This window comes from Ctenocephalides felis, unplaced genomic scaffold (genome assembly GCF_003426905.1).
Source record: "Ctenocephalides felis isolate EL2017-DRISC unplaced genomic scaffold, ASM342690v1 CF-g0.4_SCAFFOLD_00845, whole genome shotgun sequence".
Lineage (NCBI taxonomy): Eukaryota > Metazoa > Arthropoda > Insecta > Siphonaptera > Pulicidae > Ctenocephalides > Ctenocephalides felis.
The window spans coordinates 21,658,725-21,686,202 of NW_020536999.1; the positions used below are offsets into that span (position 1 = coordinate 21,658,725).

Sequence of the window (27,478 nt, forward strand, 5' to 3'; positions counted from 1 at the left end):
TTTTAAAATTATTTAGTGTAATGTAAAATTTATCAATAATTAATATTCTAATACTGTTTAACAAATTCAATTTTAAGTGTCCGCATAAGGATAAAAGTATATTAGTAAATATTAATCTAAATTGTGTTGAGTTTTGGTATGATTTGAAAAGTTGAAGTTAGTCCTAATTATAATTATAAGATAATCCTAATAAAATTTAAAATTATATTTATTATAATAAATTAGTACTAAGATAATTCCTTTATTTTACTAATATTTATATGATATAGATATGGTAAATTTATACTATTATAACTTAGATTATAATATATGAGTGAAATTAATATTTTTTTTGTGAATTTATACTTATTTTTTATAAATAGGAGTAATAGTAAAATTAATTTTGAAAATAGTAAATTCTTTGAATTAGTCAAAAAGCACACGTAGAATATTTGCATTTTTTAAACATTTTTGAATAACTTATAATATTTATTAATTTATTTTTAATCTTTTAGTTTAATTGTTTTTCAAAAACCTTTTTGTAAATTTTCTACTTTTTAATATCAAACTATAATAATTAGTAGCATATAACAATTTATACTTGCAAAATTTAAGTACTCACATTAATATTTTATTAGCAAATTTTTTAATTAATTCAATGTTGATTATTTTTATAGTTTAATATAATTTCTATATTTGAAAAAAAAATTGCACCAGTTGAAAAATAGGAGTCGCTAGGACAAAAATCTGATTTCATGACTCATCAAGTTGACCTTGGATAGAGGTTTTAGATGCCGACAATTCGTAGGCACGGCATTAGTAAGAACAAGTTGTAACGAATAACTCATAATGCTATTTTAGATTTCCATATTTTAATTATTTTAAATTATAGTACACACTGATGATTAGACAAACGTAGTCTCGAAACGTTTGTGAAATTAATATTATTTAATAAATTAGTGCAAAAAAGAGTGCTGTTTGTTCATATTTCTAAATTAGTATTTGTATCTGTAAATGTATATGTATATATATATATATATATATATATATATATATATATATATAATACAAATTTGTATATTCATCGTAATATCCACTTTGTACACACCCAAGTATGTAGATTTCATTTATTTTCGTATCTAATCAAAAAGCAAAATACGTAAGAAAAAATAATTTTGACTTTCTTAATACTCACCCTCGGTATATAAGGCAGCACATCCTTGAGTGTTGATCTGTAGAAATGAGTTTTTTGTGTGGGATCCTTCATGTTGATTACGTCTAAGAATTGCAAAGCGTGCACGGCCGGATCACTGTGGGATAAAATATACACAGGTGGATTATTCTGAATTAGAAAGTCGTCAAATAATTTATTTATAGGTGAAATAACGTTTTTCGTAGGCGAGGATTCAAAATTTCTCTCACTTATGACGTAGGTGTAAAAAATGATATAGTTGCCCAGTACCATCATTTTTTTTTTTTCAAAATTCAAGTGTACTATGTGCTTGTAAATACATGCCAAATTTACCATGATATTTCAAAATATAATAAATTTTTTAAGGATATATATCTTTCTCTTGATGGTTCTTTGTGATATTCAAAGTTACCCCCCCCCCCCCCTTCTTCTCCAAGCATCGCGTGTATTTTTAGTTACGAGACAAAATTGTAAAATGTCTGATTTTTTTGAAAATGTTCGGATTTGTTTAAAAAATCAGGTGATATATAAATAAATGCAATATCTAACTATATTCTCCCTTCATCACATGATATTTTTTATCAACACACAGTTTATTGTTCAATGTTGCTTTTTATTCAAAGACTCACTAATAAATATAATGACCAATGATAATTAAACGTCATTTCTTCAAAGATTTCGCTATATTTTCTCTATCAAATAAATTTTGTAACGTCGTTTATTTAAAAAAAACACCGATATTCGAATATTATCGCTTAACTCCAAACCGTATTTTTGTCGTATTGTGTATGAAATAGTTACTAACACAAGTTATTTTGTATAAAATAGTTACTAAATATATGAGACCACAAAAAACGATAAACGAATGTGGTTTTTCCTTAGAGAGCTCGTCATATTTTGGTTGTTTGTATCTTCATATATCTATAATAACTTTTATTTTATCATATAGTAATTTTTCACCTGTTCTGAAATAAACAAGTATAACAAGAAGGAAAATAATGACTTCAAAAATATAAAATATTTTAATGATTGTTAGAGTCTTTGAAAATCTGCCCTTAATTCTACCATATCTTAGTATGTACATTTATCGTTTTTTATAAAAAATTTCCATTATTTTTAATATCATATATTTGTTAATTCCAGAATAATATAATTCATTATGTAATTTAAATGATTGTCTTTGATAAATTCGATAGGCATGCAATTTGTTGTTATATTTTTGAATTTCCTTATAATAGACACCTAATTTTTATAACTTGATTATTTTAATGTAACATAAATTTCTTTTCAATCTTGCCCTGGCACCGTAGTTCTCTGACAAGCGAATTTGGATGATCTTCAAGACAACTTTTGTAATTGTTTTAATGTGTTTGTATTTCATTGTTTATTATGTTAATATATTCAATATTAACCAATGCGATACACACCTTAGAGCATTCAATTTTTTTTTAAATAATTTATTTTGTCACCTGTCAATTTTTATCATGTTTGATTTAGAAGCTGATCCTTATTTATTTTATGTTCATAAAAAAGCCGTATTTTTATCAAATTACGAAGAAACGATGCGACCAATGATTGCCAAAAATTAGTCATTTCCAAAATAATTGCAGATTAAATAGTGATTCCAAAATGTTATCTTTTATCATATTGTTAAGTGATATCTTTCATCACTATGTAAAATTTTTCCAAATAGGTTCAGAATAGTTCACCAAAACACGAACAAAAACTTTTTTTTTAACACTTGCATTTATTCTATCGAGAGACATTATCAAATTTTTGGTAAGTACTACCAATCTCTAAATCGAATCCAGTGATTGGTCGTCAGAGTATGATGGCTATGAACAAAAAAATTGGCACAATCATTTTTTTTATTTAATGCGTAATATTTTTGGCATTATTATGTATCTATATCGGTGTGTATGTGTAACTATGTATATATATATAAGATCATTATTGGATTCTCTCACAAGCGAGATACCTCGTAGTAAATGTAAATGAGAGTCAAGCAAGTGCTTTGGCAAGTTTCAGGAAGCTGAATTGTTGAAGTAACTTCGTTAAGACAATGCACGAGACCACTTTATACACTAAAGCACTTACAGTATTTGATACTTAGCGGACAAGAAGGTTTTACATAAACTATTGCACACTGCAAGTTTTCAAAATATCAAAACTTGAGAGATAGTTTTTTTGTTAAGAACAACGAAATATTTAATAAGCTTTTATGATATTGCATGAGATATGAAATGCCTGATACCAGGTGGTCCGTAACGTCGTTCATCTATTATCTTGATATACTAAATATATTATATTGAATTGACAAGACAGCTGATAAATTCAAGTTGGCTATTTAGGGAGTTTGGATCTATATTTTTTAGCAAAAATATATATTGATACTGCCTTATATCAGGTTGTCCATAACATCTTTTTATTCTCACCTAGATATATTGAATATAACATTTTAAAATGTCAAAAGAGCTTTATATGGTCTATTTAGGAGTCTGGATTTGTTGATGTTATTGCTTGAAAATATATTAGATCTATATTTTCCAGCAAAAATGGATATTGTTACTGCCTGATATCAGGTTGTTCATAGCGGATTTGTGTTATTTAGATATATTGGATATATTATCATAAACTGTCGAAGCAGCTGATAACTTCAAATGGGCTATTTAGAAGTTTGGTTTTGTTGCTAATTTCACTAAAAAATATTTTGGATCTATTTTTTCAGTGGAAATGGATCTCAACTATCTGATATCAGGTTGTCCGTAACGTATATTTATTCTCATGTTGATAAATTGGATATCGGATAAAAGTGTCAATTGTCGAAGAAGCTGGTAACTCTATGTGGACTATTAAGGAGTAATAAGGATTTAATGATATTGTCACTTGGAAATATTTTGCATGTAAATCGCTGCTGTCTGATACCAGATCGTCCGTAACTTCTAGCTATTGTCTCGATATGTTAAATATATTAGATTTTAACTACTTTAAGTGGGCTATTTAGAAGGCTGATTTTGTTGCTATGATCACTTAAAAATATTCCGGATTCATATTTTTCAGCAAAAATGAATTTTTCTACTGCCTGAAATCAGGTTGCCTGTAATATCTATTTTTATTTTAATATATTCAATATATTATAATAAAATGTCGAAACAGCTAATAACTTCAAGAGGCCTATTTAGGAGTCTGAATTTTTTGCTATTATCCCTTAAAAACATTTTGAATATTAGGCAGTAGCAGTATCAGGTTGTACGTAACGTGTATCTATTCTCATATTAATATATTGAATATATTATAATAAATTGTCAAAACAGCTAATAACTTCAGAGGTACTAATTGGAAGTCAGGATTTTTTGCTATTATTACTTGAAAACATTTTGGATCTACATTTTCCAGCAAAAATGGATATTGCTACTGTCTGACATCATGTTGTCAGTAACGTCTGTCTATTCTCATCTTGATATATTGAATATTTTATCTCAAATTGTTGAAGCAGCTGATAACTTCAAGTGATTCTGATTTTTTTTCAGTGAAAATGAATATTGCCACTGCCTGAGATCAGGTCGCCCATAACTGATTCGTATTATTATTTTGACATCTTGGATGTGTAAAATATATTCATTGAATTGTGAAAACAGCTGATTTTTCTAAAGGTTCTATTTAGGAATATGGACTTGATGTCGAAAAATTTTATTTATTTATTGAATTTAAAAAATCTCATTTCATTTATAAATTTACAAATTATTAATAGCAATAACATTTTTATCTCTGAGATTATTATTATTACCAACGTATACCTTTTCGCAATAAAGACAACATGATATGATTATCATCTGTCGTTTTGTTTTGATAGAACGAATTTAGCGTTTTATTGTCCAATATGGTTTTATTATTTTACGAAAATAGAATTCCTTTAGGAGAATTTCATTGTCTGTACGTTTATCGTAACAGATTTCACGTGACTTTAGTACATAATTTAATCGAACATAAACTGCTTTTAGGTTGGAAATTCAGTTTGTACACTAGGGTAGACATAGATAACAGACAGAAGGCTGATGTAGGATAGAAATAATAAAATAGCTAATTTTATTTTATATATATATATATATATATATATATATATATAATAGCAATAAGAAATTAACAATGTGGCTTCACAAATGGCTTCGCCATTAATATTTATGTAATACTGTAAATTGATTGATGTATTCATGCCAAGATATGGCTATTTTCATTTGAAAATACTATCAAAATTTTTTCAAGGACAATTTTATTGCTGTTAGATGTAAGGCTGTCCGAGGCGGGTATCGAACTTGGAATCTATTCCTTATAGTCTATAGAAATGGATGTCATAAATTTGAAACTACTTGCTATAGTAATAATGACATCTAAAACTCTGTAAAAAATCTATATTTCTTTCTGAATTAAATTTTTATTAAGAGTTTGTTGTATTTATTATTTTATATGCTTTCTTATAATTATTATCACTGCTGCAATAGTTTTTATTACAATTTCACTTAATCAATATAAACAATTGTATTTATTTTCTCATTAGTCATCATAAGTCTGTAAAAATTTGTATATTAATTCCTTAAGATCGTTGTATATACTTTTATGAATAATTTAAAAAACCTAGTGTAAGTGGCATTTTGATTTAGGATAAGTTACATTATCTTCCCGATGTGTGTAATAATCGACTTTATGGACCCAAATTGAGATTTAACTATTTGGATAAAATATTTAAACTTTTTTTTCAAAAATCCACTTGATGCTTTTACAAAGAAATAATTAATGAAAAATGTCAAAAAAAAAATTAAATTTTGACTTATCACATCACTAAAACGACTATTGGACACGAATTTCGTTTCACCAAATTTTTTTAAATTTTTATTATTTATTTCAAAATTAAACCAATTGTCCTAGGACCATAATATTTTACTATATTTAGTAAGACCATAATATATCTATGACAAACAAATTCATTAAAATTGTCAAAAAAAAAAAAAAAATTTAATTAAAAATCAAGTTTTTGCTTGCACTAACAACTAATTAATTAAAAATGAAAATTAAATTTTGACTAATTACATCACATAAACGACTATAGGATACATTTTGAATAATCACATTTTTTCAAATTTCAATTTTTTTTTAATTACACCAATTGTCGTAAGGCCGTAATATTTTAGTATTTTTAGTATGATCTCTATCAAAAACAAATCCATTAATAACGCCACGGCTAATTTTATCAAAAACTAATCAGCGCGATTTTCCTCCAATATCTTGCGAACAGTGTTTGAATTTTTAAAATCGATTTAGGAGTGCAGGGTAAAACGTAAACAAAAAAAATAAATTTTTTTGCTAATTATGAAGAAACAGCTTCGCCTTCAGTAATGTCTTATAAATTAATTATGAGTCTTTTACATGTCTATTTTCCCCCAGCTCTCCGTCTATTTGTTATTCGCGGTTGTGGATGAACTAGGGTAGGTTCAGGAGTTTATTGGGTTTGGCAAGATTTCACATCTCATCCTTTCTCGTGGTGGTTAACGGGAGGTTTGAGGGCGGTTTGTGGGCGGTTTTCCGATGTTAATGTTATCGAATCGGACGGATTTAAAATGCTTTTGTGCTCGGGTTATTTGTACGTAATCGCCCGGGAAATTCTCATATGAAAGCGAAATACTTAACCTGTTGCTAAAGGTGTAGGCTGAAGGTATCGTGAAATACCTGAGGTGTTAGAGATTATATAGATAGATTTAAAGGTTGCGTCGAAATTAATAATGAAGGAATAAAGGAATGAGGGTTAATTCAATCACTTTCTATAAATACTTGTGCTCAAAATATTTTTTCTTTGTTTGAAATTCAGTTTTAAAAAAAATCATCAAATATGAAATGAATCTATATGATCATAGTTATAATGAATTATAACTATTATAATGTTAATTATAATATCAAAAATAATATACTTGTTAATAATATCTACTAATCTCTAAAAATATTTTTTTGCTAAATATTTCAGCTTTGTGTCACAAATTAGTTTTGTTTACTTTTTTGGTTTGCTAAGTAAAATGAAATCTTATACTCTAAATATAATGCTCATAATATTACAATATGCAAAATAATTACTACTCTATGTGATTGATATTTGAGAAATTGTTTAATGTTTGTAAGCAAAAATATTCAAACGCATTATTTTGCATTAACATTTCATTAATGACTAAATTTAAATCATTTTCGATTAAAGAAAAAAGATAGTTCCTATCAAGAAAATGTTATGTGTAGTAAATACAAAAATTCAACCTAAAATTCTAATAAGCAAAAGGAATGATTTATAAAGTTTGTGTTTCTTTCATCATATTTATTAAATCTATATTCTTTTAAATTTTTAAATATATCAGCTAATTTTAAACAAACTTTTGTGCAATACATAAACAATGTATAAGTTTTGGAAATATGCTAATTAAAATAAAAAACTAGTGGGGCGTATGGCATCGTGTCTTAAGGCAAATTGCTGAAACTTTCCGTACCAAAAATTATTATTTTTTTAAAAACGATTAACATTTTTGAAAAAAAATTACTTAAAAAAATAGATCTTTGAGAAACTATAAATTTGACAAAAATTGAAATTGAAATTGAAATTTTGAATTTTTTTTCGAATCAATCGTACTGCTTTAACTGCATAGAGACAAAATGTCAAAGCGCGTAAGCGCCGCGTCGCCGTCTAATGGATAAACATTGGTACGGAACCCATAGGAATGCAAAAAAAAATTATACTGACTGTTAAAATCTCTATAAAATATCTCATAATTTGATGTGCATATGTCTAATGATCATTTTTGACCGCCAAATAGAATTTTCTTTTTACTTTTTGCATTAGATCACATTTTTTTAATTATTAAAATTGGACGCTCCGTCTCTTAAAAACTGAGTTACCATTTTTGGCACTTTTTGCTCCGTATTTTCGGAACGGTTAGACCTGCCTTTGCCAAAAGCTAATCAGCACGTCTCCTTATCAATACGAATCGAATGTTTTTTTAATTATACAAATCGGTTGATCGGTGTTTCCGAAATCGTCGACGATAATTGGTGTCCGCACACAAACACACGCACACACACATACATCCATTTTTTCGAAGTATGCCAAAATACTCAAAAACCTTTGAAACGTGAAGATATATAAAAATTTTCATTTTCGATTTGTTTGCGTTTACTATAACTTGCCCTACGGGAAGCTAAATAGTCGAAATAACCCCACTTATAGAATATAGAGGACAAAAAAATCATTTTCACTTTTTCGTGCACTAACAAATAATTATTTAACAGTACTTGTTATAAATCATATGGTCCAAACATTTGTGAATTTGAGCCACATCATTTTTTTTCGTTATCTTGCACGTTTACTACGATATGAAGGGACCACTTTCCATTCATTACGTGAGCGAATTTTTAAGGATTTTTAGACCACCTCCCTTTGGTGATACATGGTGATATTCAAAATTACCTCCCCCTCCCCCTACAAACAGCACGTGTATTTTTAGTTACGTGAAAAACTGTAAAAATTTTATTTTTTTTTGAAAATGTTTAGATTTTTTTTTAAAAAAAAAATAGTTAAAAAAATAAATACATGTGATATCTTACTATAGCCCTCCCTCCCCCACGTGATATATTGTGATTTTTTGTCCAACCCCCCTCCTCCCTAAAAACCTCACATGATTAATGGATGCCTTCTTTATTGATAGTTTATACTATAAATTTTACCCCATAATGAACTACTAAAATACACCTCAAATTTACCTAACCAAATAATATATGTCTACAAAGCAGCAAAGTGAAGTAAAACAAAGTGTTATTAATTAACATGAAGCATTTTCAAAATACCTGAAATATTTGATGAGCGAAAGGAGCTGCGCCGTGGGCCTCGCCCTTGCGTCGCGGCTCACAAGCCTTGAGGCGGCCTCTTGTAGGGGTATAGGGATGCGGGGAAGCATGTTATGGACGGCATCGTCCAGCTGAAAAAAAAAAACATTTTGATATATAATTTTTATTTCATATCTTAATATAATCCTATAATTATATAAATCGTATGACTCTTAATTCAATCACGTGGCGAGCATAGCTCACTGGTAGCGTGTTAGATTCACACGACAGGGATCTTCGGATCAAATTTTGACTGACTTAAAATATAGGAAAAAAATATGTATAGTTATATTGAAATCAAATAAAAATTGTGTTGTTAAGTATAATAAAAAAATAAGAAAAATAGGAATAATAGAATTCGAATAGCTGAATTGTATTAGAAGTAAGAAGAGAAATATTGAACCGAGCTGAAATTAAAAAAAGAATGAAGAAAAAATGGAATGAAGCTAGAAGTTAAATAGAATTAAAAATTCGAAACAGAGCAAGAATTGAAGAAATTAAGAAGAATAATAAGAATATAGAACAGGATTGAAAATGATATAAAAATTAAAATGTAAATAAATAGAAATGTTGTAGGTGGCTAAATGCTCAGAGTAAGCGAGGCCAAATAAAAAAATAATAAAAAAAAATAGTTCTATCTCTATAAACTTAAATTGTTCCTACTACTCGATTCAAACGCCTAAGGCTTAAAGGGATATTCTAGTCCAAAAAATTTTAAGGAATGGATTATTTTTTGGATACTTTCAAAGTTTAACTAGTCAAAAATATGAATAAAAAAGATTTTTTTAGATATTAAATTATTTTCGGAGATATAGTTGTTCGACCACAATAATCCTTTTGATTTCTTCCTTAGCAAAACTTTAAATACTGTAGACTCAATGTTCATTAAAAAGTCAATTAATTATATTACTTACGAACAATCTATTACTTTGAAGAACCAGATATAATTTGCTGTTAAAATTGCTGTATCACACCTAATATAAGTTAATTGAAAAAGTGAGTAAGTTTAGTATACTATATATAGTAGCAGTATAGTAGTAGTAGAGTAGTATATAGAGTTTAGTATAGATAGTATTTATTTGGTAACTGATGTAAATGATTCAACTGATACGTACAGAATGATTAAATTTCTTATAACTAGCTAGCTTAGTACCTATACTAGGCTAGAAGAATTATTTTATTGAAGACAGGTAGAAAAAGATAGATGTATGAAATTTATGAGGTTCGAACAAATACGTTCATCTTAAAACATGTCATCCTCAAATTCCTAAACTATTTTTAGAAAATTCGAGAATATCGACAATCGCTATTTTGTTAACAAAAATCTTTACAGCAGTTTATACAATTGCAAAATTAATCTAGATTAATATCTATTTAACTAATTTTTGTTTCTTCAATTTAAATCATTTGGAGGGTTAAAATCTTGTGTAGCAATTTATTTGAGATCACATGCCTTATCAATACCTAGAATATGAACTTTATAACTATCTCTTAATTTTCACATTTTTGTAACCTTTTGTAATTACTTTCTATATATAATTTCTTGGTATAATTTCTATCTTTGATTCCCGAACTACAATTTCAGCATGTCTGTATTTCATACTTTTGTATTATTTATGCAATATTACCGTACATTTTGCCAGTAATTAAAAATCTGTATTCAAAAGCATAAACTACGTAAATAATATTTCATATTTATATTTCAATGCAAATAATTTTATGTCATGAATAAATCCATTGCAGTGTTTAAATAAACAAATGTAGTTGTCATGCACAAATAATAATTTTTAATATTTGCACTAACTTGGTTATTGAGATTTATTACGTTCATTTTATTGCAATAATATTGAATTGAATTTAAAAAATGGGAAATATGAATATTATGCAATAGTAAATATTAGACAATTACTAGAAAACTAGCAATAGGGCAATATTAATTAAAGGTTAAAATATAAAATCACATTCGAATAATATTTTGAGTTTAATACGAATATGCAAAAATCCAGAATATTGAGAATTAAACTAAGGAAATTATATATCTGATAATCCAGGACATTTAACAAATAATTGCGATATGAAAAAATTATTATTATGTGAATAAAATTTGAATAAACTTTGGAATTCTATATTCGATATAAAATCCAGCATTTAATTTGGAGAACTTAGACATAAAATAATTCTGTTTCCACCTAAAAGATTTGTAATAGTTTTTTATATGATAAAATGTTTAAAACTAATTTTCTAAATAAATGCTCGAAATACAATATTTATTTAAAGCGACTTTTAAAAATAAATTTTCTCTTCAGAGTTATTTAACCTTTATCGTTTACGAAACTGAAAGCCCGGATGAGTAATTTTATTAACGCGTTGTTAAAAGGACTTGAAATTGGGTTGTTTGTACAGAATAAATTTGTATAATTGTAGAAAAAGGGGAAAAGTCTATTTATTTAAGAGTACATTTGATAACGCAAAATATTTAACATTTTTGTAATGATAAATAAAATTTACACACATTTCTGATAATCAGGCGAAATAAAGTATTAGTATACAATTTTCCAGACTAAGTAACTATGACTAATAGATTCAATAAGTAATTAGTTTTTATATAATATTGTGCTATTAATAAATTTTCCATTAAAATCGTTATTATATTTTCTTCACAAGATTTCCTATATGCTTGTAAAAACAAAACAAATGAAAATTCTCGAAGCTCGTTGTGGTTTCTCCTTGGCATGAAGTAAAAACGAACGAACGGTTAAAGGAAAATCCTGGAAAATTAAACCGCTATTCTCACTTTGGGAAAATCTCGTAACTGGATTAATGATTTTTTTATATTGGTGTATGTTTTTGTAATCCGACATCGTTTGGTGAAGTCTTAACGTGTCCGCTTGAGGTTTTTCGAATAATTACTTGTTTTACATTTTGATATATTCAAATTTGAATAGATACCTGAAAGTAATAAACACTGAAAGTGTTTATACAAAATATTTTTGTATATTTGTTACATACTTTTTATTATTATACGCCTTCGTTATTACGTATAATCGATATTTTCTTGTTAACAAGAAATGCCATAATTATGTTATTCTTTAATTCGTTTTTGAAGTTCTGCTTAATTTGTCGTAGAGTTATACATTTTGTCATAGTTCTATATGTATTGCATGTGTTGTTTTACAATTGTGTATATATTTTATATCAATAGGTGTCATACATTCATTTTTTTATACCTCGATTTTAATTTTTAATTTTTTATATTTATATTTTCATCGTTTTTCTTTCTCTATTTTTATTTATTTACTTCATTATTTTTATCAAATTGTCTTTTTTCTTTTAGCGTTCATTTTTATAATTTATTTGCATTATTTGCAATTTTTTCTTTTAACTCATTTTTCTATATATAAATTTACTCAGCTTCCTTCTTAAGAGTTTTTCATCTTCTCTTTTTCAGTTTTTTTTTTATTTTGTTTTACTTGCACTCTCTTATTCTGAAGTATTTTATCAAATTTTTAATATGCTAGTTTATTCTTTAAATTTTTGTGTTTTTTGATTTGCTTTTTTGAATTTATTGCTTTCTTAATTTTTACTTATTTTTTTTAATTATTATTTTCACTTATTTAAATAATTAAATTTTTCATTCTTTCTTATTTTTTATAATTTTTAGTTATAACATTTGTTAGTTTTTATTAATTTTTTTATAATCATAGTTTATCAAATTATTTTTTCATAAATTTTACATTACTTTCATTTTTCATTATTTTTACTTATTGTCATTATTTTTACGTATTTTCATTTTTTACTTGCAAATTTTTATTTTCATCTTCCATTACAGATTTTCATTTTCATCTTTTCTTACAGATTTTCATTTTCATCTTTTCTTACAGATTTTCATTTTTATTCAAGAATGCTAATTTTTGCTCACATACATTCCGTAAACTTTTATTTTTCATGTTCCCTTATATTTTTCGATTTTTCGATCAATCATCGAAATAAATTTTGATCAATTATTTGATTATATTTTTCAGTTTTGCTTAAATTTTTTCATTTTTGCTTAAATTTTTTAATTTCACCTATATTCTTTCATTTTTGCGTAAGATATTTTTATTTTCGCTCATATTCTTTCATTTTCGCTTACATCTTCCGCTTATATATTCTTTCATACTTGCTTATATTTCTTACATTTAGGTACTTTTTATATTTGTAACTTCAATACCCCTTTCTCTCCTTTATAATTTAGTATTTTACATATTTTATATATTTTCTTAAAATATTTAAGTATTATATCTAAATATTCATAAATTCATCTTATTTTTCACATTGATAAGTTTTAATATTTATAATTTATTTTATAATTATATAATTTTCAATATTTTGTTTTTTTTTTGTATTTTCCCAAAATTCTGAAAATTTAATTACCTGAATATTCATAAATTCGTCTTATTTTTTTCCATTTTGAATTGTCATTTTTAATATTTTGTTTTTTTTTTTGGTATTTTCCCCACAATTTTACCTAATTCAACACGATTTTTGTTATTTGCGTATATGTATACAATTATGTTTTTTTGAAATAATAAGTATATTCTATATTATCCTTTAAAATTAAAAAAAAATTATTATTTGTGTTTGCATTTTTTTAACGACCTGTGGGGTTAGTTACAGTAATCGCAAAAAATCGAAAAATAAAATATTTATATATCTCGACGTTTTAAAGTTTCTAAACATACCTGCCTTCTTTTGGCATACTTTAAAAAAAATTGATATAATGGTATTTGTGTGTGTATGTATTTGCGGATACAATTTTGTCCACGATTTCGAGAACACGGATCAACTGATTTAAATGATTCAAAAAAACATGCAATTTCTATTGATAAGAAGTCGTGCTTATTAGTTTTTGGCAAAGGCGGGTTCACTCATTTCAAAGATATAGGGCACAAAGTGCCAAAAATTTTATTTTCCTTTTGCAATGCCATGTACTTTAGTAGTGTAAGGTCTAATGTACCACTAATTTCGAATATAGTTAGTTACATGTGTTGATGTAAATAACATATGGATGGAATAACAAAAGGATATGTGTGAGTAGATTATATATTATGAGAGACAAATATTGACTGAACAGTGATGAATATTCTAGAGAGTGCAATTAGAGACAATAAACGAGTAATTGACAGACGAAAGTATTTACTGCTATAATTGAGCATACATTTTACATTATTTTTTATACATATCTGTCTACTCGTTGATACTATATAATCTTAATATATATAAGCAATATTGATTGTGTATTATATACAATATGTTTGTATTCATGTACTAAAAAAGGAAAAATAAACTTTCTCCAAAATAATACAACTTTTCTATATATTTTGTTACCTCCCCTTAAGAGAGAGGAGTCACATAAACAATATGCTTCTAAAGGAGTAGTTAGATATGAAGTGTGTTAATAAAGACAACAAAGTCCATCCAAAACATTGACTATCTCCAAAAAATTATTGCATTTTTTACAAAACCAGAATATGGTTCTGTAAATTAAACATCGTTAAATCTCGTCATCGCATTGTAGTGTGTTTTCCTCACATCGTAGTGGCACTAAATTCGCAATCTCTATTCGAATGGAAGTAGAGCGACATTTCCCGTTTCCGGACAGGTCGGATCCGGTAGACGTCGCCTTGCAACATCCGATTGCGGCGCAGACGGCGAGATAAATGGCGCTCTTCCACGATATTAATATAATATGAAACTTAAGATGAGTTTTAGTTGAGCTCTTTTGTTTGCAAATTGATAATAATATTTTATACGTAACGCTATTTACAAGATCTATGGGTATGGGTACACTATTTTAATAAAATTCTGAACGCTCGAGGCGCGTAAGATGATGTTCGGTGGTAGTAAATTCTGCAACATCATAGTATTTAAAATCTGTCGTCTGGATTTCATATTTCATTTATTTATTAACTTCCGGAAGGAGAAGTTTTTATCAGAAAATCCGATTCGCTGATTTTATGTTTTCTCGACGTTTCGAGCCATTCTGAATCGAATGACTAAATTTGGTAAAACTATGTGTGTGTGTGTAAACACATTTTTTGCCGTAAATCGAAGTTTTCTTGAAATTTGCGACGATCGGCCGAGTCGTTTCCTTGTCATTTGAAAAAAGTGTTAAACTTTTCGACCACATTTAAGCTCATACTATCTGATCGATTTTAAAAAATAAAAAACTGTTCGAAAGACATTGGTTGGAAATGATACTGATTAGTTTTACTCTACCGATTTCTTGTTATTAACTGTTGAAAAAAAAATTAAGCCGATTTTTGTGGAACTTTTTTTGGCGATATATATCATGGTCTTATAGAACTTACTGAAATATTACGGTCTTACAAGGAGTTTAATTTTAAAATTTTATCAAATTTTAAGGAAATGAGTAGTTTATTTGACGTTTGTTAAAATTAAATTTAGACAATTTACTTGGTATAACGATAGAGTACTTTGTTAATGAACATACGAAACCATTAAAATCTTACGGAAACTGGTTCAATTATAAAAATTATTGATTTTTGAAAATTTGCTTTTAGAAAATACTCCGAGTTAACGTGTTCCTTCGTTTTCAATTATGTGTAATAAATCCACTCGGAATACTTTTAATCACTCATAAATCAATTTATTTTTTATTGATTAAGTCGATTCTTTACACATATCGGGAAGTTCTTGTAACTTGCCTCAAGGCAAAATACCAACACCAACTAGTTATTTAGGTTAGCGCTTTTTTGGTCTAGATGGTTTCAATTGAATTTTCAGGTCGGCTGAAGTAACCTAAATACCTTTTGTTGATGGATAGTAGACATGTTAGTTATTCATCAATGTACAAGAGGTTTTTTATCCTTTGCGTAAATTTTGTATGCTGTTCATTGAAAGGTGAATAACCAAATCAATATTTCTATTATATTTTGCATTTTTATTTCTTCAAAGGTAAAAAGCATCAGCTCACGAAAAGCCATAGTGACCACAATGAGCTATGGCGACCAAGCTTTAAAGAAAAGTCAAAAGCGTTAAAATTAGTTTACCAAATTTTGTTTTGGTGAAAGATGAAAAACTCTGGTCATCCAGTTGATTTAAAAAAAATGTCTATTTTGAACTGTTACGACTAATCAAATGATCAATTCTGATGTCTACATTAAACAACCAACTGTATTAAATAATGCAATTGAAAGGAGCGACCTAGGTTGACAAATCGAAATGGTGATTTATTCTATTATTGACACCACATATTTTTGGCCACTCTGCAGAAATTACTGGAGCTTGGTTTGGGGATGTTTTGCTATATTCACCTTATAGTTCTAACCTTGCACCTTCTGATTAGGTTTTATTTCGATCCTTAAAAAACTCTTCGAACGGTAAATCGTTCAATGGTGATGATCAAATTGTGTGAGTCAAATTATACCCGAGTTTTTTGCAAATAAATACAAGAAATTGCATAAAAGTGAGATAATGATGCTGATTGATATTATGTATCTGTATTTTTCATTAATATATTCATATAATGTTACTTACCACTTCTAATTGTTTTAAATAAGCAGAATTTGAATTATTTGCTTGGATGAGAGATCTTCCAGAGTTGAAAATCGCACATATTACCATTCCTAAGGAGTACATGTCACTTAATATACTGCACGTTTGTTCTGTTTGCATTTCTGGAGCTGAAATAAAAAAACAATATTAAATTTAATAAATAAATCAATCAGTGGATATTTTGTTATCTATATCATTTATAAAAAAAATTGGTATCATTTTTTTTATTAAATACTAAAATGTTGATTGAAGAACTTGCTGATTTTTTGTCTAAAAAATAGAACTAAAATTTATTTTTTTTAGGATTTTTAGTCATTTACAAAATTGGTTTTTAATAGTGAATTTGTGAAAAATGTGAAAGTAAAATGTCATGTTATTACGAGATTTTATACCTTGATATTTTGTTAAAATTTACAGCTAATACTGAGTTATATAGGTATAAACACGTGTTCAAGCACGTACTACAAAATTTATTATCTTTTTAGGTATATTTTTTATAAATTATAAAAATTATAACTCGTTAAATTTTTATCTCGTACATTTGTCTTTTCTACATAAATTTATTCGAGAAAAGCTGTTGAAATTCAAATTGCGAATTAAATATTCCAAGACATGACTCTTGTCGAATGGATTATATTACTCATATAACAGAAGAGCATTCAGAACATTCTGAACATTCAGAATTATTAAATAAAGATTCACGTTTGACACATAACACATTTGCATGCTATATAGGGCAAAAGTAATCGAATTTTGTGTAATTTGATTTATATTTGTATGAGAAATTTATTACACACTTGTATAAAATACATACATACTCATAAGCATAAATATTCATATTCTTCCTACTTTTTAATTACATTTTGTAATTAAAATAAAAATGTGAATTAAATCTGAATTCGCAACTTATTACATTCTTATTTCCCTGATAACTTTGCCGGTAATTATAAATTTTCTTTTACGACTCACTTTTCACAATTTTCAGAAATTCATGACTAAGAAATGGCTAATTAAGGAAAAGAGAAATTTATTACGAGCATTAAATGAGGATTGCTTAAATTATTAATGAATGCTCTCTTGTACACACGGTTTTATGTAGATTTAGTTGGTTTACACAAATTTATCTTCAGAGTTAACTGATTTAATAATTATTTATTAATTAGTTTATAATAAAACTTTACAATAAACATTTTTCAAAATTTTTAATTTAAATGCTACGCCACAGAATTTGCTAATACACTTTTATGTAAAATCTATTTATTTTTAAATGAGTGAAATTTAAAAAAAATATTTCTTCCTATTAAGATTTTATAGTCATCTAAATTTAGACTTATTTTCAACTGCCATTTAGATTTATATATATCTCCACAAGACATTTGAAAGGAAAATGTGCTTTTGATAATTTCCACAAAGTATTCATCTTATATAATCTTCTTGAAATAGTTAGAATCATAAATGTCGTAATTGCTCTCCAGAATAATCTATTATTTACTTTGTCTCTAAATGAAATTCATTAGAAGAAACTTCAATGTGAATTCGCAGTTGCTGTGTTATTTTAGGAAAATATGAATATTTTGCTATTGCATGGGAAATTATATTCATTTCAGCATTTTCTTCTAAGGTAATCTTTTGATAATAATATTTTTTTACAAAATAAATTTCTACCAAAATATAGGGTTAATTATAGAATTCTTTCAAAAATCGAAAATTAAAATTTTTGCAAACTCTACGTTTCAAAGGTTTCTGAAGATTTTTGCATACCTTAGAAAAAGTACATTTATGTATGTATGTATGTATATATGCATGTATGTGTATGCTTGTGCGGATACAATTTTGTATCCACGATTTTGGGAGCACGGATCAACCGATTAGAATTATTCAAAAAAACATTCGATTCCTATTGATACGTAGACGTGCTGATTACAAAGCCATATGCCACTAGTTTAATTTTCTAAGTTTGCAAAATTTAATTATTCTATTTCAAGCGCCGTTCCGCATAATTATAATTCACAGAAAAATATTTGGAATATTTATATTTTATTTACAACATAGATCCTGTTTTTCAATAAAATTATATCCGTACATTTTTGTATTATCAGAATACCTGTGCACACAATTTCTAAAAATAACACAAATCGTATACTTTCTCCTTGTGAAAAAGGGCAAATAAGCAAAATATATTTTTTTCCGATTACGAATTTTGCGAGGCGTAAATTTTATTCGAATAATTGGAAAAGTATTACAGTCCCTTGAGGGCCTGTTTACAACAACTTGGGAGTTGCTTAATAAATGAACATCTTCTTTGTATATTGTGAAAAATGTAATTCTTTGAAATACTTTCTTAAAAGAAAACTGTGTTTGGAAAAAATCTTCAAAACTAATGTTTTATCTTAGCTTAATAATTAATGTAATTAAGAGTTCTGGCAGTATGCTCTGATATTAAGAGTTCCAGATAGTTCTCTCAAAACTCCTGCAAATGTTTTAATGATTTCAAATCTATGACATGCTATATAGGGCAAAAGTAATCGAATTTTGTGCAATTTGATCTATATTTGCATGAAAAATTTATTACATACTTGTATAAAGAACATACATACTCATAAGCATTTTATAAACACCTATACATCAAGTTTAATTCAGACGGTGTTCGGACGTCTTTTCGTTTTATTAGATTGGCCATGAAGGTGACAAACATCAGGGCATTAAGCTTTACGCGGAATGTTTGCTACCCCTGGTAGAGGGGGTAGCGGAGTGTTTTAATTGAACTAGATGTTCACTTCTAAAAGTAAAGTCCGCTTAACAACGTGTATAATAAATAATGAATGATAAATATACCTTCTTTTGTTATAACTTAGTGACAAATCAGTGATTATAATAAGAACTGCAACAAATACATAATATACAGCTAATCAGTGTTTAATACAGTCCAGAGTTACAAGGGTTAAATTATAACCCAACAACCTGAATTATCGAAGGAGAGTTTTAATAAATTCTATAACTACGTAACATAAAGAACAGACGTGAAACTTAATTTGTGCATAAAATTTTATTAAAAATGAATAAATATGAATGTATGATATTATATACATTTATATTTTCATAGGTACGAAGAGATAAATTATCACAATTAATGTTAAAAAAAAAGATTTAAATATCATAGCATAGATATTTTATTTTTGAGCGACATTGAGATTAACAAATATAAAATACTATAATTATTAATTCAGAATTCGCTAATTTTTAATCCGATTAAATATGATAGCATTGATAAAATAAGTTGATTAAATGAAATTGATAAAGCAAATAGTATATTAAAAATTCAACTTTCACAATTATTTGAACTAATGTGCAAGTTAAGTTAGCATAAGCTTTTCATATCGCTTTCCAATTAATTTTGCGTGTCTGTTCCGAAATTGCCAGTTAATTCGCGAGAATGGCAAAGTAGGAATTTCTACGGCGCCTAATTAGAAGATAATGCTCTTATAGATAAAATTTATGTTGCAATCCTATGGAGAATATGGCCAGAACTTGTGTCTGCCAACTTGTTAATCGCACCCGGGAAATAACTATTTTCAAAACCTAAGTAATTGCCTTGGGAAAGCACACTTATACCGAAAAGCTCAAATTAAATGAGCTTTTGCTATTGCGATGGAGAGTTTTTAATTAATTAGAAACGTTTGATCTCATTGTAATGCTGTAAGTTTTGATCAGTGGGATATATTTTTATAGTAGACGTTCAGAGATAGTAGAAATAAAAATCTATTATTGATTCGTAATAGTATTTTCTTTATTGACTTTTAACGTTAATGACTTGTTATTTACATAAACGTTTTTTGATTACTATTTTTAATATTTTTGGTTACTGTTTTTATATTCAATAAGCTACTTATTGTTTTTCATTAGTACGATTTGATTTTTTTAATCAAATACTAAATCAATTATCAGATTTTATTGCGTTGTTTTCTAATTTTTAGTAGTTGAATTGTTAGTAAATTCATAAGTAGAATATAATATTTAATCCATTTTGGTATTCAATTAATTAAAAATGTTCGATCTCATTGTAAATGGAAAGGAAAATTTTTTATTGTATACCATGAAAGGCAGTAAAAATATAATCCAATATTAATTCGTGATAGTATTTACTTTATTGATTTATTATATTAATAAAGTTACAGTTTCTTCATAAGCGTTCTCAATTAAAATTAATTGATATTTTTTATGATTAAAAAGGTTAAATAACTTATTCATTAGTACGATTTGATTTTTTGTTGAAACAGAACTTATTATTTATTTTTAAAGCGTTCTTTATTAATTTACTTAGTTAACCCTATATTAATTGATAGTATATTTTGAAATTGAATTTCAACAGTTTGAATAATTTTAAAAATTTTAGCAATTTGAAGTACTTTCAACCAGTTTCTGTATCAAGTTGTTTTAGTCTTGATAGGTTTTCTTGATTTCTTTAAAAATCTTTAGCCTTTTCTATTGAAGATATGATGATCATGAACTTTGAAATTAAAAAAAAACAATATTTATTATAAGAATATACTTACCAATATAATCTAATTGTGGTTGTGTCATTTTTGATAAACGTGACGTCCAAGCTTGACATGGAACTGGCTCTACTCCATCTGTTTCGTTAACTCGATCTGAAAAAATATTAAATAATTAATATATTAACAAAATACATAAATTAATTTACTAACTGAAATACAATCAAACTTCAACAAATATTAGACGCGTCTCAATTATATTTATTTAGACAAATATAAATGCAGTTAGAGTTTAGCCATCAAAATTTTGTATGTAAAATTTCTTTAGGCGCGACTAGGGTATAAATCTGTAAGAATGCAACGGAAAAGCGTTACGTTTGAGTCGTGTGCCAATGATTCATCATTTGCTCTCGATGATATCATTTCTACACGGGTCGATTGTGATTGGTCGTCGTGTCGCGTGAGAGTGTTCTTTGATTGTTTGCGTAAAAAAAATAAAAGAAATGAAAAATCTGTGCCGTGTAAGAAACGTAAGTTTGTTGAAATAATTTGTATTATTCGTTTTTACTATATATTTTTTGAAATTATTTTCATGGGCAAGACACATACTACAGCTGCTCAAAGAACGAGACTGTATCGCCAGCGAAATAGTCAAGAAAACAAACAGTAAATAAATGTATGTTAATTTTAATTACATGAAGTTCTTTAAACACAATTACTTGATAAGTAAAAGAACTGTTTTCATTCAAATGTCAAAGCTTACAATTTCATTTTACTGATCCTGAACGTAAAGTATTACAAAGTTGCATATTTTTATTGTTGTTCTTCAATAAGTAAAGTGCACAAAAATTGAATAGGCGTGATTTTTTTCATAAAGCATACCACTTATCGTCATAGAATATTTTTCCAACAAATTCCAGTCTGTCAATTCCGACAAATATTATGAGAATACTTGTATTTTTTTTATTCATATTTGAATTTAAATATACGTTTTGACGATTAATCATAAGACTTATTATACTATAATATACTTATTATTAAATTGGGTCAATTTTTTTTATTTCGAGCCTTACCAGTAAAATCTAGGCCCCCAAGTTTCCACGTTCCTTTTTTTGTGACTAAAATAGAAGCTGGACAAACATTTCGATGTATCACATGACCGGAATAATGTAGAAAGGATAGTGCTTCTGTTATCTGAAAAAAAAGATAGCAAATTTTATATTATTATTACGCCAAAGTATTTTAATTTTTTAATAGCATACATGTCATTATATAAAAGAATCTTCTAATATAACTTCATGTTTTCATTGCTATTAATTTTTGGGTTTCGATGCTCTAAGTCTCAGTTGTTAAAACCATTTGTTTTAATTACTTAATTTACCTGTATTTAACATATGTTTTTTTTAGTTAAGAACAACATTTTTTTATAACTTTGTGACCAAAAATGTGTTTGTATCATTTTATAAATTTCGAAATTTTTTACTGGATGGTATCTCATTAATTTTATTCTGATGACACATTTAGAGCCGAATCGTATACAAATATAAAGTTAGTCAAAATTTTAGGTTTAAAGTATATATATATATATATATATACATATTTATTTATTTATAATCTATATTTAACCCATGACACGAGACAACTTCTGTCCGGAATAGCGAATAAATCCGCATTTTTCCCAATTTTTATTTCCGCGTTTAAAATCCGGATTACCCACATTGCCCGGAGGCGTGCTATATGTCGAATCGATACAATTTGTATGGATTCAGTATAAAATGTACAAAAATTGTGACACGGTTTAAAATCCGAATTGATTTGCATGGAATTGTATGTCGTTTATTACTTTTTATTAATATTCAAAACCGACGAACAATTGCTGAATGGACGCGATGAATTATTGTTTTTAGTAGGCAATTTATTTAGGTAAATAATAATATGATAGGTTTGATATTAATGATACTATATGTCAAATGCACTTTTGTAATAGATAAAAATAAATAAATATACAGAAAACCTTCGTTTTCATTGAAGATAATATTTTGTCATTTCGTTCTGTAGACTTAGATAAATATAATCTTGATAGCATGAAATATTATATATATATATATATATATATTAATTATAAATATATATATATATATATATATATATTATAATATCAAAGCGTTTCATCGAAAAATAAGAAAAACATGCAACCTTTGAATCAACATGATATGCTTGTATAAATATTGATGTACGTAAATTGCCCAATATTCCGAGATATGTTTTTAAATCAAAATACAAGTAGAAAGTCTAATGGATATAAATTTTCCTATTATAAAAACGATATTTTCCTATTATAAACATCCATCAAAAAGTTTTGTTTAATATTTAAGTATTTACAAATAGAATACTCTTTAGGATAAATTAAAAAATGTATACAATTCAGTATTGATATTGAATACTTCATTATTACATGACGATAATCAAATTATTTATAATTAAAATAACAGAACAACTGAGAAAAATATTTACCACATAACTATATTTTTAGTCTTGATTAACAAAAATAAATTATAACAAAAAAAAGAATTATATTTTTGAAAGTATACAAATGATATACTTTTTTTTTAAATTTTGCATTAATGTAATGTCTTGTCTATATCTTGATCATTTATTTAATGCAGCAAATAATGATGTGTTCAACAAGCCATAAATAGAATTTTATAACAAACATCTTTACGAAGGATCCTATTTTCCAAACAAATAATAATGGAATTGCCTCGTAGTCAACACGTGGGTTGATTCTTCTACATTTGTACGGTGGAGAGCTTTATTCCTACTCGAGATATAAATATCTATTAATGAATATATTTATATATATATATATATATATATATATTAAATTCTCGAATGATATTACACTGATTTTTATGAAATTGTATGATCGTACATCATCTATTTTTTATAGTCTAAGTGACAAGGATTGCCTACCGTCAATTTTTTTTTTCATTCTTGGACCATTATTTTTTGTTTTATTTGTTTATATGACAAAATAAAAAGTACATAGCCATAAATCTTCACCCTCTCACCACAAAATCTTATTTCGCAATAGTTATTTCAGTAATGCAATAATTTTTTAAATCTCTCTATTGACTACAACAATAAATGTTTTCCACTGAATTTTGATTTGGATTTTTTTAACGAAAATCCAAAATTTTACGTCAAACAACAATTTAATTTTATCACGGGTTGTCCAAAAATATTATTTTTAAATTTTGGAATTAATTTTCTTTATTATGAATGTTTTTAATGCGTAATTCAAACAAATTTCATTTTTACTTATAAATATAAATGTAGTACATATAAATGTGTACTACATTTAGTACTCTAAAGTACTTTTTAGTAGTCTCTAAAAAAACTTTAGAGATATTTACATACCTAAACAATATTTACTATTATTCTAAGAATTTTTTGAGCTACTTTTTGTAGCTGAATAATATTTACTATCATACTAAAATTTTCTTTAGCTATTTTTTATTGCTAAACAATATTTACTATAACGTAGCTTTCCTAGCTAGCTACTATCTTTCCTAGCTATTGGAAAGCAAAAATAAAATTTAAAAACTAAAACAATTGAGATTGAAAAATTATAAAAAGTAAAAAGTGCTTACAATTCGGTAATCTTAGTGATAATAACAAAAAATGCCAAAACGTATGGTATGAGGATAGTAGTGTATACTACTCTATTTAATTCAAACACTTGTGGTTATAGCAATATTTTACAATTATTCTAAAATGAAATTATTACTAAAAAGTAAGCGTGCAATATATGCGTTATGTCAACTCCAGTTGATTTAAGTCAACAATTTTTCTGATGAAGATTTAAATAACTTAGTTATAATTTATAAGTCATTATTTATAAGAAAATAGTTAAGTTTATATTATCATTAAAATATTGTTGATATTATTAATAACGAATGAAAAAATAGCTATTAAGTTGTTTTTCTAACATGTCAGTATAGCATACAATATCTCGCTGACAATCGTAAATTCCACAAATATACTAAATGGTCTTAACTGGACAGTTGTAAATATAGTAGTGAACAAAAAAATATTGTTTTATCGTTATAAACGTAAAGAGAAAATGAAAAATCACATCTACACAAACTAAAAATAAATTCCATTCGATCACTTCGACAAAAACATTTACAATTCGGACAAAACAGTATCAGAAGCAAAAGAATAGAAATTAGGGCGCCGCCTAACCGTCTCCCGGCCTTCATTACGAGAGAAAGTCAAGGGAAACTGAACATCACTCGGGTTTCGCCTCTTCCGGCAATTACAATTAGTATTTAATTAAAAGTCAGCTTATTGGTATTTTATTTGAACGTGACATTACTGAGAAGCCGTATTATACAAAAATAAATTCATATACACGCCCACGTTTAAGAAAAACATTAGAAGAAGAAATTCAACCTTGGGGTATTTTAAATTAAAACATAATTTGGTGTCTACAAAATTGAGCTTCAGGAATATGAAAATTAGATTGGTGTTTTTATTTGTTGAGTGTTCTTGTTTTATCGTAAAATTATGATCATTAACACGCGTTTGTGGAAGTGAATGCTGAAAACTTAGACATTTTTTTATTTTTTTTATCGAAAGCATTGAAAATTCTTGATAATGTTAGATACCTATGACGGTATTCACTTTATAAGTTCAGTGGTTATGGACTATTAATTCACACAAATCTATTATTTCAGCAGCCTCTATTTCCCTATTTCAATCATCTAAGTATATATATTCCATCATAATTGACAATCAAATACAACATAATCCATTTACAATTATATTTCGCGAAGGTGTGCCTGCTCCCGCGTTCATTAATGCAAAGTAAACAGGCAAAGTTTGATGTGTTTAATTATCGAACCGAGAAATCACAGCTTATTTTGATTTCCAACAAGCCTCGTTTTCTGTTTGCATTACACGAAAATCATAATTAGTTTTTGGAAGATCGCTTGACAAAATCCCTCAAAACGCTTGGAAATTTGTCAATTTTGTGGAAAAGTTTTGGAAGAATTCAAATCTGCAAAGTATCAATCAAACTTATGCAAGAATAAAGAGTAATCTATTATTATTATTACTGATATTAATATTGAAACTAGTGGTGCATGGCATCGTCCCTTAAGGCAATTTGCTAGAACTTTCGGTAACGTAAATTAAATTTTTTAAAAGATCAGGAAAGAACAAAATAGATTTTTTGACAACTTTGATTTTATTTTTACGTTTTTGAAAACATTAGAAAATTTTGAATAATCCATAAAATGAAAAAAAAAGTCTTTTTAAAATATACTGATAGACTTTGAATAATTTTTTGTTTGTTTTTTTTGGAAAATTTGGAACTCATGAAAATTTTAGTAACCTATTTATGTCGGTCCATATTATCAAAAATATCTGATTTTCGACCTTTATTTGCCTTTGCAAAATAATTTTTTATTCTTTATTACAAGTGTAATGTTTTCTGCATCATTCAAATCAGATCGTTCTATCAAAAACTCGATTTCCATTTTCTGCACATTTTGGTCCGTGTCTCCGAAACGGCTGTACCAACCATTGCCAAAAACTAATCAACGCGTCTCCTTATCAATAGGAATCGAATGCTTTTTGAATAATTCAAAACGTCGATAAAAATTGTATCCACACATACATACATACATCCATTTTTTCTAAGATATGACAAAATGTTCAGAAACCTCTAAAACGTAACGTTTTTTGACAATTACAATAACTTACTTTACGAGAGGTTAATAATATTCTTGTTATCTTTTGTTGGAGTAAAAATTATTTAGGCATTTGCATTATTAAAAAAGAAAAATAGCATCAAGACAAGGATTGTGTCAAAAGAAACAACTAGAAGCAACATTTACTATACCAATAAATTAAAAAAAATATATATTAATGATACATCAAATATATGAACTTCTGTAAAAGAAAAATAATCAAAATATTCCATGAAAAAACCAATAAATTACTTTCTGAACAACCACACCATAAATACACATATAATCTTCAGGAATAAATAAGTTTTCTACTAAAATCACCAATTACAAACTAGACTTAAAAAATGTTGTTATAAATCTTGTAACCCTGTTAAATTTAATTATTCCCCAACATCTTTGGCATTAAGAATTTCATATATTTTGCAAACAAATTATAGTTTTAAATTAAAAACTATATTCTTCGGCAACCACAAAAAAATATTTTTATTGCTCTACTCTTGTAAAAGTTGCCAATATTTAATTCAACATTTAAAAAACGTATAGAGTAACAAATCGATCGATTAGTTTAATAGCTGATGGTGGAAACT

At 26.7% G+C, this 27,478-nt stretch overlaps 1 protein-coding gene across 1 annotated transcript in view; it reads right to left on the reverse strand.

Moving 5' to 3' along the window:
• LOC113380477 (SCY1-like protein 2) overlaps window positions 1-27,478 on the reverse strand; it is a 159,604-nt gene that overhangs the window by 34,192 nt on the left and 97,934 nt on the right. Inside the window, exons 4-8 of the mRNA XM_026619709.1 lie at window positions 22,206-22,326; window positions 21,193-21,288; window positions 16,622-16,767; window positions 9,044-9,174; window positions 1,175-1,289 (exon numbers count right to left, since the gene is read on the reverse strand). Coding sequence (XP_026475494.1) covers window positions 1,175-1,289; window positions 9,044-9,174; window positions 16,622-16,767; window positions 21,193-21,288; window positions 22,206-22,326 — 609 coding nt within the window. The remainder of the gene's footprint in view (window positions 1-1,174; window positions 1,290-9,043; window positions 9,175-16,621; window positions 16,768-21,192; window positions 21,289-22,205; window positions 22,327-27,478) is intronic.